Source organism: Ascaphus truei, chromosome 3, assembly GCF_040206685.1.
Source record: "Ascaphus truei isolate aAscTru1 chromosome 3, aAscTru1.hap1, whole genome shotgun sequence".
Taxonomy (NCBI): Eukaryota; Metazoa; Chordata; class Amphibia; order Anura; family Ascaphidae; genus Ascaphus; species Ascaphus truei.
Genome location: NC_134485.1, coordinates 21,278,593 through 21,296,477, shown reverse-complemented (window position 1 = coordinate 21,296,477; position 17,885 = coordinate 21,278,593). Strand labels below are relative to the sequence as shown.

The following is a 17,885-nucleotide window of genomic DNA, read 5'->3' as shown; positions in this document are numbered from 1 at the left end:
CTAGAACCAAGATGGTACACAGGAAACAACCCTGAACTCCTTTATAAGGCAATCTTGCATACTTCCTATTAATGAGAAAATGCAATAGCCCTAAATAGAAATTCCAAATTGGCTATTAGTTTAATACTATTTGTTAGCTAGAGTTTCTTTTCATATATACTTTTAAGCTATTTAAAAAATATGTCATTAGTATGATATAGCAAATTATAAAAATGACAATGCTTTGTTACACATATATTATTTATTAGGTTTTACGACAAACCATTCAAAGTTGGAACTGTACAGCATCTTCCATTGGTGAAGAAAGATGACCTGGCTTAATGGGTGTCAAATTGGAATCCCCCACCTGTATATCTGGATTCTTTCTTTTTGTCTGGCCTGCTTGTGAACTTTCATTTTCTAGAAGGTTTTTCTCTGGTTCGGTAGCCACAGTCTGATTTGAAAAGCTACTTTTCAAGTTGTACCCTGGTCCAAAGAGTTCTTCCATCAAGCTGTTTTTTCTGTCCTTCAGGGATGTTTCAGTGTTTGTCACACTTTTATCCTCCCCGGCATCATTCTGCTTGGATTTTTCTATTTTTGCAAAAGACGGCTCATATCCTTCACTCAAGTTGTCAAGATCCAACTCGGCGGTTTCACCTTGAAGCTTCAGATTTCTACAGTTATGAGTGTTGCTTGTACTGCAAATTGGACCTATTGCTGGAAGTCCTCGATGCAAGTTTTCAGTTGCTACAGTGAAATTATAATGTCTTCTTGGCATAGGTAGAAATGATCTCCGGTGAGACTTTTCACTTGACTGATCTATTTTTTTCAGGCTATTTTGCTTTTTACGGGAAGATTCATCCTGGAGGCTGCTCATATGCTTGTTGATGTCATCTTCTGGCACTTCATGTCCTTCATCCAATAGTTTTTCTAGCTCTTCTCTTAATATTTCAGTCCGCCTTTCCTGCTCCTCTTGCCTTAGTCTTACTCTTTCCAGATATTCAACATTTTCTTCTATCTTTTGCATTTCATTTTCTGAAGGCGCTGAAACAAAGCATTGTTTTATTAGATTTAGCAGTGTTTATGTGGAAATGACAAAACTCCAAAGCAATATTAGCAATAACCATCCTTTAATGAAATGCACCCTGACAGGGAAGGGAATCCTCATCTGTTTTTACAAGCAAAAACAATGCAAAGCTAAGCAAGAAACAAAGCACAGGCACACAGCGATTAATTTCTGGCCTCTCTGCAGTGAAAGGGTTAAAATGAAGCTCCCTTATTTCTGCACCTTTTAGACTATAGATAGCAGAGTTTATTTACTAAAGTTTCCCAACAAAAAAAGCACCCAACTTATCAATGAAAAGGAATCGTATTGACAGCGATTGTTTTTCCTTTGATAAAGCTGGTGTCTTATTTAGCACTGTTTCCCCCAAGTTTTGTAGTCTGAAGGGTTTAGTAAATAGCCCCCAATATTTTACTGCTGATTCAGAACAGCTACTGATACAAAGGGCCAATGTTTATTAGCAGTGCTACTGCATAAGACACTATCCAGCATGGCTTAGTAAGTATATCCCATTCAACAGAAAGGACAGTAAGGTGCCTTCCAGCTTGGGAGGCATCTTATGGTGTAGCAATGCTTAGAAAATAAGGGCCATTGTGCATGTCCAATTCTGGTTCTTGCCAAGTGTATTAGTCACTGAAACGTACCGTAATGCAAATTGACATTATTTACGTGTCTTTTTGTGCTGAGCATAAAAGTGAATATCTTTAGTAGTGAATCCTCAATGAATGATAATTAAAAGACACCCTAATCAAATTATTAGGAATATATTTTTTTGGAATTGCAAAAGTTAAATTCAAAACAGGCCAGCTCCTTGTGTGGTTCCAACATAAGCGGTGACTTGCACTTCCTATCCTGATTTATGTCAGTTCTGTAAATACATAGAGCTGTTTTTCAATAGTACAGTACATTTGGTGCAGTTTTCTTACCCCAGTTTTTCACCCAGGGAACTTTGATAAACTGACCCCTGTGCCTCATAGGTTGGTATTACACCTGAACTCCGTAAAAGGAGCATGGTAAATAAGAGATGGGGTGCAATTACAGCATGTTGGGACAATTCGAGGTTTAGTTCTCAGTCCCAAAAGTAATGCAAAAATATTTTACTAGGTTTATCAATTAGAAAAAAAAACATTGTTTATAATGGAAAATATTTTTCTCGATATATTTGATGCAGACTTTTTTTTGTCCAGTTTGACAGCTAAGAGAAATTGATAAATGACCCCCTAGCTGTTTCAGCTCTGCAAAAAAAAAGTCATACGGTATAACAAGCAAGAAAAAGACCAGCTTCGCACCTATATTTCCTGGAGTAAACAAATGGCTCCAGCTTTGTTGCAGTATTCTCTGGTTGTGTTTCTCTGAACAGCGGAAATCTTGACATTTATTTGACGAAAGCTATCCCACCTGAAGGTTTTTTCCTGTCACTTACTTTTAACACTTGTCAATGTTGCTGGATATTTTATTGTGGGAATGCATAGTGACATTATTAGCCGGTGCGGCGAAATATTGTGACATGTTTCTTGATTTGCTTTCAGTATTCTGCTTTTTTCCCAGTTATACAGCTCTCTTCTCATGCTCACCTTCAATTATTGCCTGAGAATCATTTTCTTCATCAATGTCCAATTCTTTGTTATTCTCCTGTAATGACACTCATGTTAAAAATAATAATAATAGCATGTTCTTGTATAGCGCTGATAATTGTACGCAGCGCTTTACAGCGACATTTTGCAGGCACAGGTCTCTGCCCCGTAGAGCTTACAATCTATGTTTTTGGTGCCTGAGACACAGGGAGATAAAGTGATTTGCCCAAGGTCACAAGGAGCCGACACCAGGAATTGAACCAGTGCAGCAATCTCAGTGTCAGTCAGTGTCTTTACTCACTGAGCTACTCCTTCTGCCATATATGTAAAGTATCATTTAGAAATATACATTGGAGTAGCAATGGAGTGAAAGTGAAGGCACCATATATTGAGTATCGCCTTTTATTTTTTGTTTCGTATATATATACATATATATATATGTAACGGTATTTCTGAACCGGCCTGACCCACCCAATCTCACATTGGCCCCTGTGGTCTAACCGGCCCCCATTACAGTGTGGTAGTGTCTGGTGGTGCACCTGTTGGCAACAGGACTCCTGAGTCTCCCGCAGGATGGTGTGTGGGGAGGACCCGTCCAGACAGGCAGCTGAGGTAGTGTGCTGAGTCTCACCTAGTTCCAGTGCAGCGCCTCCACCTCATCAGGGTCCCTGCGTCCGCAAGGGGATGATCCTGTTGAGGAACTCCTCCGTGGTGCTCCTCTCTGTACATTCACTCCACACATGTACACGAGAGGGTTTGTGATTAAGAGCATCTTTATTGCTTGAGGTGGGCTAGCTGCCCTCCACAATGGGGTGTACTTAGCCCTCCATCTTCCAGCTGCTTCCCTCCGAAAGGTACGCCTTCCCTTAATAGGTGGGTTCCCTATCCCCGCAGGGATCTCGGCCCTGTGCCAGGTCCCTGGTCACAGTTTTCTCAGGCAGCTTGTCTCTGTCTGCTTGTGCTGCCAGACTCACAGCTCTGCATTAGACTACTGCAACAGTGTTGCAGACCTCCATGTCCTCTTACTGACAGAGCAGCACAGCAACAGGAACTCCTCAGCAACTACTAACTTTTGATCAGTGCTGTGCCTTATGTACTCTGGGGGCTGGCATAACTCTGACATCACTAACCATGGAGTCAGAGTTCATGACCACTCCCATCCATACATAGGGCGCCTCACCAGGGTGTGAGGGCAAACCTCCATAATTACTGCTGGCATGCCCACAACTTACCAGGCCTTACTGTCAGCAGGAGAGATGACTGCAGCCATTTTACATGACCGCTATATTCTCCCCGTGGTGAATCCCACCGTCCCCGGCTGGGACCTAAATTTGAACACCTTTCTGCAGGAAGCACTGTAAAATGAATGACATAATTAGTCACAACAGTACAGTACATATCTTCATCATAAACATAACAGATACATCCTAACATAGATGTATAATAACCAGGGTTACTCCCTTATGGAGTATCCATTAGTGGTACTACCATACCCTCTTACGGTGGCTTGCGCACAGCATGATCCACTGGGCTTAAAGCAGCAATGCTGTAACCCTCTGCGCGACACTTCTCATGTAAACCGCCAGGATCCCAATCTTCTTCCCCTGATCCTTCCTCCTCATCAGTGCCATATCCCCTATCCTCACCAGTGGAACCCATTTTAAACTCAATTTCTCCTTCCATGAGGGGTTCAGGGACATACAGGTACTCCAACCTGTGGGGCGCTTTGTACTTAGCTATAATAGCCCTCTCGGCCCGGCTGCTCCTAGTCAGCTCAGCATTCCCTGCCTGTCCGGGCAACACCCATGATAGGGGCTCATCAGGGTCTACTGGATCGGACAGAATGTCAGGATCCATGGGCTCTATTTCCCTGCGCTCAATTTTGAACCACCGTTCCTGTATCTTCCTCTTCTTCTGGGCCGGTGTAAATTCCCCCACCGCCCACCATCGGGTCTCCTTACGTTCCTCAGACCCCCACTCTAGTGAGTCCCCCTCCTCTGTATCCCCCCAAGAAGATACCCCAGAGGTTCTTGATGAAAGAGGCCTAGACCACCTCTCTTGTTTGGAGCTATCCTGAGACTTAACTACGGCCACACTAGGTACCCATCGGGACTCGGATACTTTTCCCAACTGCCCTCCACCCCTCGACCCACCATCAGAGGCATAGCTGTTCAGTCTCTCCCCAGTCCGTTCCTCACCGGTTCCCTGGGACCCTCCCGACATTCCCAAACTGGACGTGGACCCACGGGAAAAGGTGACAGGGACTTTACCTAGGGCATGGGTTTGGGCATAGGGACAGGTAATGGGCATCCGCGGGGTTCCGACCCGCTCTCTGCCTTCGGATAGTCCCGTATCATTGTGCGGACGTGCCGCTGGTTGGGCCTCACCCGTCTCAGCTCTCCTCGCAGCCTGCCAGCTCTGTGTTGACACAGGTGATCGGGAAGCACTGCCCGATCGCCGAGGCGTTGTGGTTCTCTCTCTGGTCGTTCCGCTACCTCCGCCGGAAGTGACGTCATCACCGGAACCGGATACTCCGCCATCTCGCGATGGATCCCCAAGCGGGATCTCTTCCTCCACAACGACATCCGCCGCCGGAAGTGAGGGTTCTGCTCTTCGCTCTGCTCCGGCCTGGGCTAGGCCTTCCTCCGCCGTTGCCACCACCGGCGCCTGGGGAGGGTAAGGATGTATCTCACCGCTCCGTCGGCTCGGGATGGAATCTTCTCCTCCTTCCGCGCTGTAAGTCACCACGGCCGTGGGACTCCACCTCTCGGATTGGTTCTGCACCGGCGATCTCGGCGCCTCGAGACTCCGCTCCGCTGCGACACAGGTAAGTGCTGGTTCTTTTGCAGCACCGCTGTAGTGGTCCGCCGGTAGGCGCATCACCACCGTCGTTAGGGTCGCTTGTTCCTCTTCCGAGGAGCCGAACTCCGACTCGGGGAGTGGCACTCCCGCAGGGGACCGACGGTGAGGTTCCGGGTTCTCACCGCGGTTGTAGACCCCTTTCTCTTCAGGCTCCGTTCTGATCAGTAGGAGCGATCCCCATTCTCCGGGATCAACTGGTTCGGTGCAGGCCGCAAGCGGGGCTTCAGCCGTCAGCATGGATGTGTCCGCCCCCGCCTTTACTACCAGGGAGCCTCCTGGCAATAAATAGGGATATACCCCAATGTCCATCTCGCTTTTGGTAGTGCTGGTTACAGGAGACACTTTGCACAATGGTCTCTCCTGTTCACCAGCTCGCAACTGTGGGACAGGAAGCTCACACCCAGCTCCTCCCTCAGACAACTCGGGTCTTGGCTGGCAGAGATAGAGACCCCTCCCCCTGGTGAATATTTGGGGAGGGTCCCACAAGTTAATTGGATGCCCCGGCACAGGGGCTGAACTTTTCACAGTCCTGGGGGGCGTGGCCTCCGATTTCGCGCCCTTATCCCCAACAGGGTGGAATTCTTCTTTTGGCGCCAATCCCGGACAACTTTCTGCAAGTTTTGCATTTGCAGCATTTTCTGCAACTGGCCCACGCGGTCTCCCCGGGTAGCGGGAACCGCCATTTTGGATCGCTCTGCAATCCATATTCACAGCAGCTGCAACTTCATATTCCTCTATCTCATCCACTAGCCTCCCTAAGGACAGGGGATCACCCCGTATCCAGGAGCACAGCATCCTAGCCACGACAGGATGGTCAGGTGACGCTCCTCTCAGAATTCGATCACAAAAGTACACCTCCACCTCAGTGGCCTTAATACAATACCCCTTTCGCATCTCCTGTAAGACGGCTCCAATCCGCAGGAGGAACCCAGGTAGATCCTCTCCGTCTTCCTGATAAAGACTGAAGTACTGCTTCATCAATTGTCCCATGTCCTCTTTACACGCACACACACCATGTGCGCTCTCTCCATTAGCCTCCGTCCGCCATTTTGGACTAGCCGCACCACGCGGATCCTCTATTCCTTGGGCTGTCACGCTCTCGTACCAATTATCGTACATGGGGCTCCGTTCTGCGGGGCAGCCACCACACCAGTACAATAAAGATTGCTCAGATGCACCACCACATATGTACCTGATCTAGGCTGGACTCATGTTGCACTACCTCAGGCTAGGCTCACTCTCTCAGTGTCTGCTGTGTCTCCTTCCTCCCAGTCTGTGCTCCCTATGGTAAGTGTCTGGAATGGGCTAGGTACTCTGGCTCTGCCATGCAGTACTTGGGGCGTCTACCTCTCTTGGTCAGCCTAGCACAGACCCTCTCCAGGATTCCTGACCAAGTTACAGGCTATCCCTTCTGGCGTCCTACCAACTAGCACTGCCTCAAGGTGACTCGTCAGCTATAGCCCGGCTCCAGACCCCTCACTCCTTTCAGGCCCCTAGGTTGTCCCTGCGAACTGACAATATCCCGTCAGCCCCCTGACCACCCCTAGGTCCGTCCCTACGCAGCACAGAGTGGCAGCAGACTCTCTCCCTGTTTCCCAGTGTGCCTAGCTAGAGCCTGTCCTGATGACAGATCTGATCTCAGCAGCTCGCCTCCAAATGTAACGGTATTTCTGAACCGGCCTGACCCACCCAATCTCACATTGGCCCCTGTGGTCTAACCGGCCCCCATTACAGTGTGGTAGTGTCTGGTGGTGCACCTGTTGGCAACAGGACTCTTGAGTCTCCCGCATGATGGTGTGTGGGGAGGACCCATCCAGACAGGCAGCTGAGGTAGTGTGCTGAGTCTCACCTAGTTCCAGTGCAGCGCCTCCACCTCATCAGGGTCCCTGCGTCCGCAAGGGGATGCTCTGTTGAGGAACTCCTCCGTGGTGCTCCTCTCTGTACATTCACTCCACACATGTACACGAGAGGGTTTGTGATTAAGAGCATCTTTATTGCTTGAGGTGGGCTAGCTGCCCTCCACAATGGGGTGTACTTAGCCCTCCATCTTCCAGCTGCTTCCCTCCGAAAGGTACGCCTTCCCTTAATAGGTGGGTTCCCTATCCCCGCAGGGATCTCGGCCCTGTGCCAGGTCCCTGGTCACAGTTTTCTCAGGCAGCTTGTCTCTGTCTGCTTGTGCTGCCAGACTCACAGCTCTGCATTAGACTACTGCAACAGTGTTGCAGACCTCCATGTCCTCTTACTGACAGAGCAGCACAGCAACAGGAACTCCTCAGCAACTACTAACTTTTGATCAGTGCTGTGCCTTATGTACTCTGGGGGCTGGCATAACTCTGACATCACTAACCATGGAGTCAGAGTTCATGACCACTCCCATCCATACATAGGGCGCCTCACCAGGGTGTGAGGGCAAACCTCCATAATTACTGCTGGCATGCCCACAACTTACCAGGCCTTACTGTCAGCAGGAGAGATGACTGCAGCCATTTTACATGACCGCTACATATATATATATATATATATATATATATATATATATATATATATATATATATAGTGCAGAATAAACGAGTTCTTCAGTATTAGGTGATACCTTTTTTATTGGACTAACAATTTATGTCATAGGACAAGCTTTCGAGAGTTATCCTCTCTTCTTCAGGCCATACTGATATCTTGACCTGAAGAAGAGAGGATATTCTGCACTATCGCAACTGGACTAACACGGCTATTTTCTGCTTTATATACAATGGATGTCCTACTTTGTGCATAATGGAATACAATAAAATACATTTCCCCCAGACTTTATTGGAAGTCTTACTTTGCACCTATCTTAGCATCTCCTATTATTTTTCATAGGCCATACAGTTTAAAGGTCGGTGAGAAGTATTACCATAGTGTTAAATTACAGTACAAATTAAATGCAAAATAAAGTTCATTGAGACCTCAGTGGAAGTGTCACTTTGTTCCCAGGGGCATAGCAAGGCAAGGACCTAGCTGGGCAATGTCTCATAAAAAAATAGTCAGACACATCCCCAGGTAACGCACCACACACACAGTAGCCACCATATCTCTCATAGGCTGGGAGAACCTGCGCTACATTTAATAGGCTTTATTTTCCACTCCCTTCCTGTTCATCACTCACATATTTATCTCAGAGCCTACTTCTATCATAATTTTATATGTAAATTGGTTGCCTCAAATAAGATGCAAATAAAAGCTACAATTCAGTACTGACTGCAACACAAACTTGTCACCCTCCACCTTGCATCTCTGCTGTGGGTGTCTGTTTGCTGCTCAACTGTTTTCGCTTCACCTCAGACACGCCTAGAAACAAAACCCGAGTCGCAGAAAAGGTGTTAGCCATTTGCTGCTGTTTACTGATGTTGCAGCTGTACTGTTATTGGTCTTTGGTAAAATATTTCAGATGTATAGTGAAGCATTTCCATCTTCACACATTACCTGCTCTCACAGCTCTACCTCCACATAATCCCATTTACTGATTCACCAACACCAACTCCCTCACACATTACCTGCTCTCACAGCTCTACCTCCACATAATCCCATTTACTGATTCACCAACACCAACTCCTCCACACATTACCTGCTTTCACAGCTCTACCTCCACACACTCCCACTTACTGCTTCCCCAACACCAACTCCCTCACACATTACCTACTCTCACAGCTCTACCTCCGCACACTCCCACTTACTGCTTCCCCAACACCAACTCCTTCCTACATTATCTGCTCTCACCGCGCTACCTCCACACACTCCCACTTACTTCTTCCCCAACACCAACTCCTCCACACATTACCTGCTCTCACATCTCTACCTCCACACACTCCCACTTACTCCTTCCCCAACACCAACTCCTCCACACATTACCTGCTCTCACATCTCTACCTCCACATACTCCCACTTACTTCTTCCCCAACACCAACTCCTCCACACATTACCTGCTCTCACAGCTCTACCTCCACATAATCCCACTTACTGATTCACCAACACCAACTCCTCCACACATTACCTGCTCTCACAGCTCTACCTCCACATAATCCCACTTACAGTACAGATTCCCAAACACCAACTCCTTAACTCACAGATCTACCTCCAAACAATACCACTTACTACTTCCCCAACACCAACTACTTCCCACATTAGCGATGAAGTCTCCGGGAAGCGCAATATATGTAAAGAGAAATAAAATAGTGATAGTGCAATATTGTAAAAATTAAGCTCAAAAAATGATGACACTGCTCTCTATTATATACTCACAAACGTGTGAGGTTTTGCAGGCACATAAAGGTATCTTTTTGGGACGCTCTTACTGTAGTTGTCACTCAGTCACCAGGAGATGCAGAAATCAGTGTTTCCCCGTATGAATGGACTCCCAGGGACCTTGTTTAAAAGATACAACTGGACATAGTGCAGACCATATGTATAGTTTATAAATGGTAGGTAAAACAAATTACACTCACATGGTTTCAGATACAAGCAAGCATTTAGATCTCAAAGGATCTCTAAGGCCGGGTGGATGGTATCTCCGCTTCCCCTCTCTCGTGGCGTGCGTTCCACCGGTGCGTTCCAATCAACCGGAAGTGATGTCATCCGCCGCGTCCGCTTCCTGGGGTTCCGGCCGTCTCAGGAATAAAACGTCACTCTACGCGTTTCACCACATAGGTTTCATCAGGAGTGACATTTTAGTGATTGGGAGGGATATATATACCCTAAACTGTGTTCTCATTGGTCAGTTTTTCACCTGATTCTATTCAAGTTAATCATATACACTTAAAGCTATAATGAGACTGAAACGATGCTGTCTCTGTATTGCACATATTGTAAAGTCATATATTAGCAGTTATACAGTGCAAAAAGCAAATTTTAATACAATCCATCATAAAATACACATCTTTTATACAATCAGTTAAAATGCATTGGTTATTTGAATATAGTCCTCAATACAAAATTTAACAATAAAATTCATAAAATAGTTTTAAAATTTTAATCTAAATACAAAAACTCAGTATTACTAAAATTACTATACAATGTTAAAAACAGGTAGTAGAAAGGGAATACTGTCCCTACACTGGGGGAGTATGGGTGGAAAGTGCATAACATTATTCATTTGGGCAAAGGCAATTTCTAAAATGAAAGCAAAAACAAAGTGTTAGTTCATTTAAAATCACAAAAAAGGTTTAAGATCAAAATCTAGATTCAAACCGGATGGAGACATAGTTTTTAATTCAAACATCCAGAATGATTCTCTTTTAATCAATGCTGTGTGTCTATTCCCTCCTCTCCAATGGGGCATAACTTGCTCTATTGCTTTAAATTTTAACCCCTTAGGGTCCGCATTATGTGCCATCAGGAAGTGGTTTGGAACACTATGGGTTGTCATTTTCCTTTTTATATTCCCTATGTGTTCCAAAATGCGTGTTTTCAGGGGTCTTATAGTTTTCCCTATACATTGTAGACCACACTCGCTTTCAATCAAATAGATAACAAAGTTAGACCTACAGTTTAAATGATGTTTTATATTGTATACCTTCTTAGTGATGTTAGACTGAAAGGTATTCGTTGTCTTACAACTGTAGTGGCAAACAGTACAAAATTTACAATCAAAGAACCCTTTCGGTGGTTCTAACCACGTGGGGTTTTTAATAATTGGGGAACCCCTCAAAGCGCTAGGTGCTACAAATTTCTTTACATTTGGTGCTTTCCTATAAACCATTTGAACTTTGTCAGGTAAAGAAGTACCTATGATGGGATCATTTTTTAGGATGGACCAGTGATTGTTCAGTATGTTATTTATTTTATATGCGTCCCTATTGTATTGGGTAATAAAGGGTACCTTTAAATTATCGTTCCCACTAGTTTTTACCCTAGGGGTTAACATAGACTCTCTTGACACATGTCTTGTTTTATCCAATGCTTTTTGAATAATATTGGGTTTGTAATTCCGCTCTGAAAACTTTCTGGACAGTATAGTTGATTGTTCTTCATACACCTCATTATCAGTGCAATTACGTTTAAGTCTGCAGTATTGGCCATATGGAATGTTGTTAATCCATTTATTAAGATGGCAACTTGACTGCAGGATGTAGTTGTTCGCATCTACATCTTTGAAGAATTTTTTTGTTTTTATAACATTATTTTCTACGTATATTGTTAAGTCCAGAAAGTTTACAGTGATTTTACTGACAATGGAGGTGAATCTAAGATTTAGTTCATTATTGTTAAGATACACAAGGAATGTATCTAAATCCTCCAATGTGCCCTTCCAAACAAAGACAATATCATCAATGAACCTCCGCCATGTGACCAAATTTGCGCCCAGACCTATCCAAGACCATATATACAGATCTTCCCACAAAGTTTCCAAATCCTTTGTTACTAATTGAAAAAATACCTCAAGATGATTTCCCTTAGCAAATTTGGGAAAAAATTGTGATTGAGGCTTAAATTTCGAATGAACAAAGTCTGGAGTGCTCGTATTAGGAATTATTGAATTAGTATTTTTATTTTCCCAATTCCTGGACTCCACATCTTTATTCATGAAAAATCTTTTCAAAGTTAATGTTCGTAAAAATTTATGTGTGTCAACATAAAGACCAAATTTATTTGGTCCAATAGTGGGAGCAAATGTAAGTCCCTTGCTAATCACTTTATTTTCACTATCCGATAATTTTTTTTTACTTAAGTTAAAAATGTTTTTAGTATTTACTGTATTTTTCTTGCCTTTCCGTAATCTCCCCCCTCGTCTCCCTCTGACATGCGCCTTTTTTTCTTTGAACAAGACCTGGTTTCGGAATCGTTAGGGGGTGAAATGGGTTCTTGGTTTCCCAAGAATTCATACACCCCCCTTGTGCCAAAAAAGGGGGGTGTATGAATTCTTGGGAAACCAAGAACCCATTTCACCCCCTAACGATTCCGAAACCAGGTCTTGTTCATTCGAAATTTAAGCCTCAATCACAATTTTTTCCCAAATTTGCTAAGGGAAATCATCTTGAGGTATTTTTTCAATTAGTAACAAAGGATTTGGAAACTTTATGTAACAACAAAGGCAGGCAGCATAATAACCTGACTAAAGAAGAGAGAATAGCGCTAGAAGAATTAACAACAGATAAAACAATTGTGATTAAACCAGCAGATAAGGGGGGGGGGGTGTTGTAATTATGGATCATGAATATTATATGCTAGAATCCAAGAAAATACTGGGTGATAGATTAACATATCAGAAATTGAAGTCCAATCCCACAACACTCTATAAAAAGGAACTTCAAGCCCTATTGGAGGATGGTAGAAGACTGGGAATTCTGGAGGAACATGAATTTCAGTTCCTATACGTGGAGGATCCAGTGTTCCCGGTCTTCTACTTCCTACCAAAAATTCACAAAAATATTACACCCCCCCCAGGGAGACCAATAATATCTGGTATTGGATCATTAACGGCAAACCTGTCAGAATTTATTGACAGCTATTTACAGGATATTGTGAAACAACAAAAATCTTATCTAAAAGATACCAGTGATGTAATTAGGGTCCTTAGGAACATAGAGTGGCAGGATAACTATATATTGGTCACCACTGATGTAACAGCTTTGTATACATCTATAAAACATGAGGATGGTTGCAAAGCGGTGAAAATGTTCCTAGAGAAAGATGGGAAAATCCCAGAGGCACAGATAGAATTCCTCATCAAATGTATCCAATTTGTTTTAACAAAAAATTTCTTTTGGTTCTGTGATGAGTTTTTCCTGCAATTGTGTGGAACCGCCATGGGGACCAAATTTGCCCCCAGCTATGCCAACCTACTTATGGCCATGTGGGAAGATCTGTATATATGGTCTTGGAAAGGTCTGGGCGCAAATTTAGGTTTTACCTACCATTTATAAATTATACATATGGTCTGCACTATGTCCAGTTGTATCTTTTAAACAAGGTCCCTGGGAGTCCATTCATACGGGGAAACACTGATTTCTGCATCTCCTGGTGACTGAGTGACAACTAAGAGCGTCCCAAAAAGATACCTTTATGTGCCTGCAAAACCTCACACGTTTGTGAGTATATAATAGAGAGCAGTGTCATCATTTTTTGAGCTTAATTTTTACAATATTGCACTATCACTATTTTATTTCTCTTTACATATATTGCGCTTCCCGGAGACTTCATCGCTACTATACACCACGAGGATTGACTGAGCAAACCTCAACCGGGTCACAGCTGCATCTTCCTATTTGTTTGCATAAGTATCACTGTGTATTATTTTTTACACTATTATCACTGATTATTTGGAGCGCCATATTTTGATAAGTTTTCTTTTGTATGCTCCTTCCCACATTACCCTGCTCTCACAGCTCTACAGTACCTCCGCACAATTCCACGTACTGATTCCCCAACACCAACTCCTTCCCACACAACCTGCTCTCACATCTCTACCTCTGCACACTCCCACTTACTGCTTCCCCAACGCCAACTCCTTCAACTAACAAGCATCTATCTGAAACACACCAACCTTATGTACCTTATGTTTCTGCTTATCCTTCCTTATAGATTGCAAGCTACTTGGGAAAGGACCCTCCATACCTACCATAACAATGTATGTCAATAGTTGATATTTTATTGTTTTCATCCTCCAACCCTATTGTACTGTGCTATGGAATATGTTGGCAAGTTATAAAGAAATGATAATAATAATAACACAAATCAATAATTTTATAAATAAGATATAATGTAAATGTAGAACGTTTTCAAATGGACTTTATGTTAAATTAGTTAAAACTGAACATAAAGAACATTTTCCTTGACATCTACAGCTCATAGAAAATACCAGTAAATTGCTTTTAAGGACGGTGTGTAAAGTGTGGTATGATTTATATGCATCATTATATAACACATGCAGTGTGTGACCCCTCTCAATATCCTCCTATTTCTGCATGTAACGAATACCCAAAATACTCACTTATACAAAAGGGAAAATATCTTGACACATTGACACAAAGACGCAGGCCCAAAATACATCCTTCTGCCTCATTTAATAAAATGCTGTTTATTGAGCTTGATACCTTGCCCTATATGTTAATCTTAATAGACCATACCAAATAAATCATATCAAAATGCTACTCCAATAAACAGATTAATGGATGGAGAGATCCATTACTGTATCAACTTTCCCTACCGAACCCTACTTAATTTACCTCAAAGAAATAAAGTCCTGGGGATTGATGCACCAGGACAATTTTGGAGAAAAACCAGGGCATTTTCACCCTGCACCTATGTATCAAAGCATTTTATTCCAATTTTCCCCTGTCTACCCTAGCTGGCTCAATGGTGAGTGTCAATAGGAGGAGTTGCATAGTGCACATATTATAATGAGATGTATCACAGTCTGCATATCTCTACCACACGTTTTGCTTTTTATTTGCCCCCCAAATCCTCCACATCTGAAGTGACATAAGCAGTAGCGCCACAAGGGGCTGTGCAAGGGTGCATTTGAACCCCCCAGGAATTGGTGTTGCCCTTACAGAGGCCCCGCACTCTTCCCCACAGCAATGAAACTGATTGCCAGGGGAGAGAGCGGGGCCTTTAAGAGACCAGCCCTCCTCATCGACATCCCGGCATTATGTAATAATGCGTAGTCTAGGTGACGCAACATCACATGGCAACGCGCCATCACATTATGCAGTGACATCATGACGACGGAGCATCACATGACGTCGCAATGTTGATGGGGAGGACTGTTGAAAACTGCTCCCCCCCATCCAGAATTTCTGCTTGCGCCCTTGGGTGTAAGTTGAAAATATGATGGATATGCAGAAAACTGTTCTTGCATATCCAGGAAACAGAGTAGTGTGTCTAAATACATTCTCTACAGTAACTTGATACATAGACCGCATGTTATTTATATTTGTTCACTCACTGATTTACATCAGCTTGAAGACCGCTGTTATTGTAATATCCTTTTTTATAGTTTGTACGTGTTTAGATTTTGTCCTTTTAATTCACAACTGAAGAATGTGCCCATATGGTGTTAAAAGCTCATGCAAACCATTAACGTGCATGTTTAAACATAATAATGAGTCAAAACCTATAACCACTACAGTTTTGTTTTATGAACACTAGTGTACTGGAACTTAACATATAAATATGTCAAAATAAAAGTGCGAGAAGTCATATTAGTTCTGGGATTTCAGATATTATACAGGCGATACTTGCTATGGTATTTGACTACTCTGGGCATTTTTCAAAAATGTTTATACAGAATTTAATGAATTAATTAATTTCAGCTCTGAGGACCCCCTGCTTCTGGAGATACTTTCCTCCGAAGGGGGTGCCGGTATCTCTATGCAGTTTTAGCTTCCACCTTACATTGGCAATAGGAAGCCGCACCGGAAAATCCAACATGATGTGAACCCTGGAGTGGGTACCGGCACCTTCTACTTAGGTATGTTTCTCCGGAAGAGAGGGGTCTTCGGAGGTGAAGTTAATGGGGTTCAGCTCTGGAGACACCCTACTTCAATCCCATATATAAAGAAAAATGAACACAATTTTAAATAAAAACACAGTTTGGATTGCTTCTAAGATTTTTATCTTTGTATATAAAAAGAAATACTGTTTTATTCTTGCAAGATCATACACTACAACATTTATGAATAATTTTATTGGGGGTCCAACAGAAACGCTAAATAACTATGAATTGTAAAAAAAAAAAAAATATCTTCAAATTCAGAAATACCTGTTTTGATTTTTTTTGAGAAAATAAACAAATGTTTTTTTCTTTACCTTTTCTTGGAGGAGAGTATATTCTTCCTGATCATGTTTGTTTGCCTGTTCTTGTACAAACATTTCACTGTCTGTTTGAGTATCTTTCGAAAAAGTCAATACTGCAAAACAAGAACCTAGAAATGACTTTCCCCTCCCAAAAAAAAGTGACATTTCTAATACGTACACTATCCGCATTTACTTGATTGATATACTTTATTCAATTTCATAGTTCTAACTGGTATTTCCATGTCATGCTTTACTGCTGTGTTACGTATATACACCACTAAAGGGGTCATTCACTATAATATGAAGCGACCATTTTCGTATGTAAATCCACATCAACGTTGTCACGATAGAGCGATGAACAGATGAAGTTGGGTGAACAATACAGCAACCAAGGGGTTAACTTTAATTTAAAATAACTATTTCCCTGTGTCCCTGGGGGTAACCTTGGTCCTCATGGCATCTGGGTTAATGGGCCAATAAAACAATAAAAAGGACTATGTTTACATTTAGCTGATTTGTGACAGATCGGCCAGTGTGAGTTTCAAAGGGATGTGGTAAATTCCTGGGACCCCCTCTGGCCAGCAGAGGTAACAGAAAGGACATCATTCATATTCTTACAGATTTCCGAAATGTACAATAATTCATATCTGGCACAAACCACGATAAAATAAAATAAAAATATGTAACGAGCAAAAATACATAAATTCCTCTTGGTGGTGGTAGCATTACTGAGGTGTAGTGTGATGGTTTTTCTGGAGTTATTGCTAATTTTTAGTGCCCTGCTGGGAGGTAAGTGAGTAAGCTGGATAGCTGGATTGTATTAACCCTGTGGCAGATTAAGTGACCAAAATAACTTTTGAAGTGAAACTTCGTTGCTGGCATCTACAGAGTTTTGATGGAGAAAAAGTCAGTGGTTGTAATGAAAACGCATCACGGAAGTGACGTCATGACGTCGGGAGATGGGTCCTTGGGCGTTGGCGCATGCGCTGAAGGATCTTCGGCCCAATGTGCTTGTGCTGAGGCCTCTGGTGCTCTGCGCACCTGTGCACAGGCCTCAAGAGCGCATGCCAGAGGACTTTGGCATAGGATCCTTTCAGTGTGGGATAGGTAGGCATATTTGTGGAGATAAGGAAAAAGCAGAGTTATTAAACAAAATATTTGCCTCTGTGTTCACCACAGAAGAATCAATTTTAATTGTAGTGCCGCAGGAGGAAGGCACAACTTACATATTAATGCACAATTGGTTAACTGAGGAAGAAGTTCATAAGCAGCTTGAAAAAATTAAAGTAAATAAGGCACCTTGCCCCGATGGCATACATCCAAGCATTCTCAAGGAGTTAAGTTCAGTAATAGCCAAACTATTACATTTAATATTCAAGGACTCCATTTCCACAGGCTCAGTACCAAAAGATTGGTGTAAAGCAGATGTGGAGCAGATGTGGTGCCTATATTTAAAAGGGAGCTAGATCATAACCAGGGAATTACAGACCTGTAAGCTTGACTTCAATAGTAGGGAAACTACTTGAAGGTTTAATACGGGATAATATTCAGGAATACCTAATGGAAAACAAAATTATTAGTAATAGTCATCATGGATTTATGAAGAATAGATCACGCCAAACTAACCTAATTTGTTT

General features: G+C 43.0%; 1 protein-coding gene across 3 annotated transcripts in view; it reads right to left on the bottom strand.

The window, feature by feature from the left end:
* Positions 1–233: 233 nt before the first annotated feature.
* Positions 234–17,885, bottom strand: part of LCA5L (lebercilin LCA5 like) — a 98,524-nt gene continuing 80,872 nt past the window's right edge. For all 3 annotated transcript variants that reach the window (XM_075593727.1, XM_075593728.1, XM_075593729.1), the window contains 3 exons: positions 16,261–16,361; positions 2,617–2,674; positions 234–1,023 (listed from right to left, as the gene is read on the bottom strand). In XM_075593727.1, the coding sequence (XP_075449842.1) occupies positions 266–1,023; positions 2,617–2,674; positions 16,261–16,361 (917 nt within the window). In that variant the 3' untranslated portion in view covers positions 234–265. The remainder of the gene's footprint in view (positions 1,024–2,616; positions 2,675–16,260; positions 16,362–17,885) is intronic.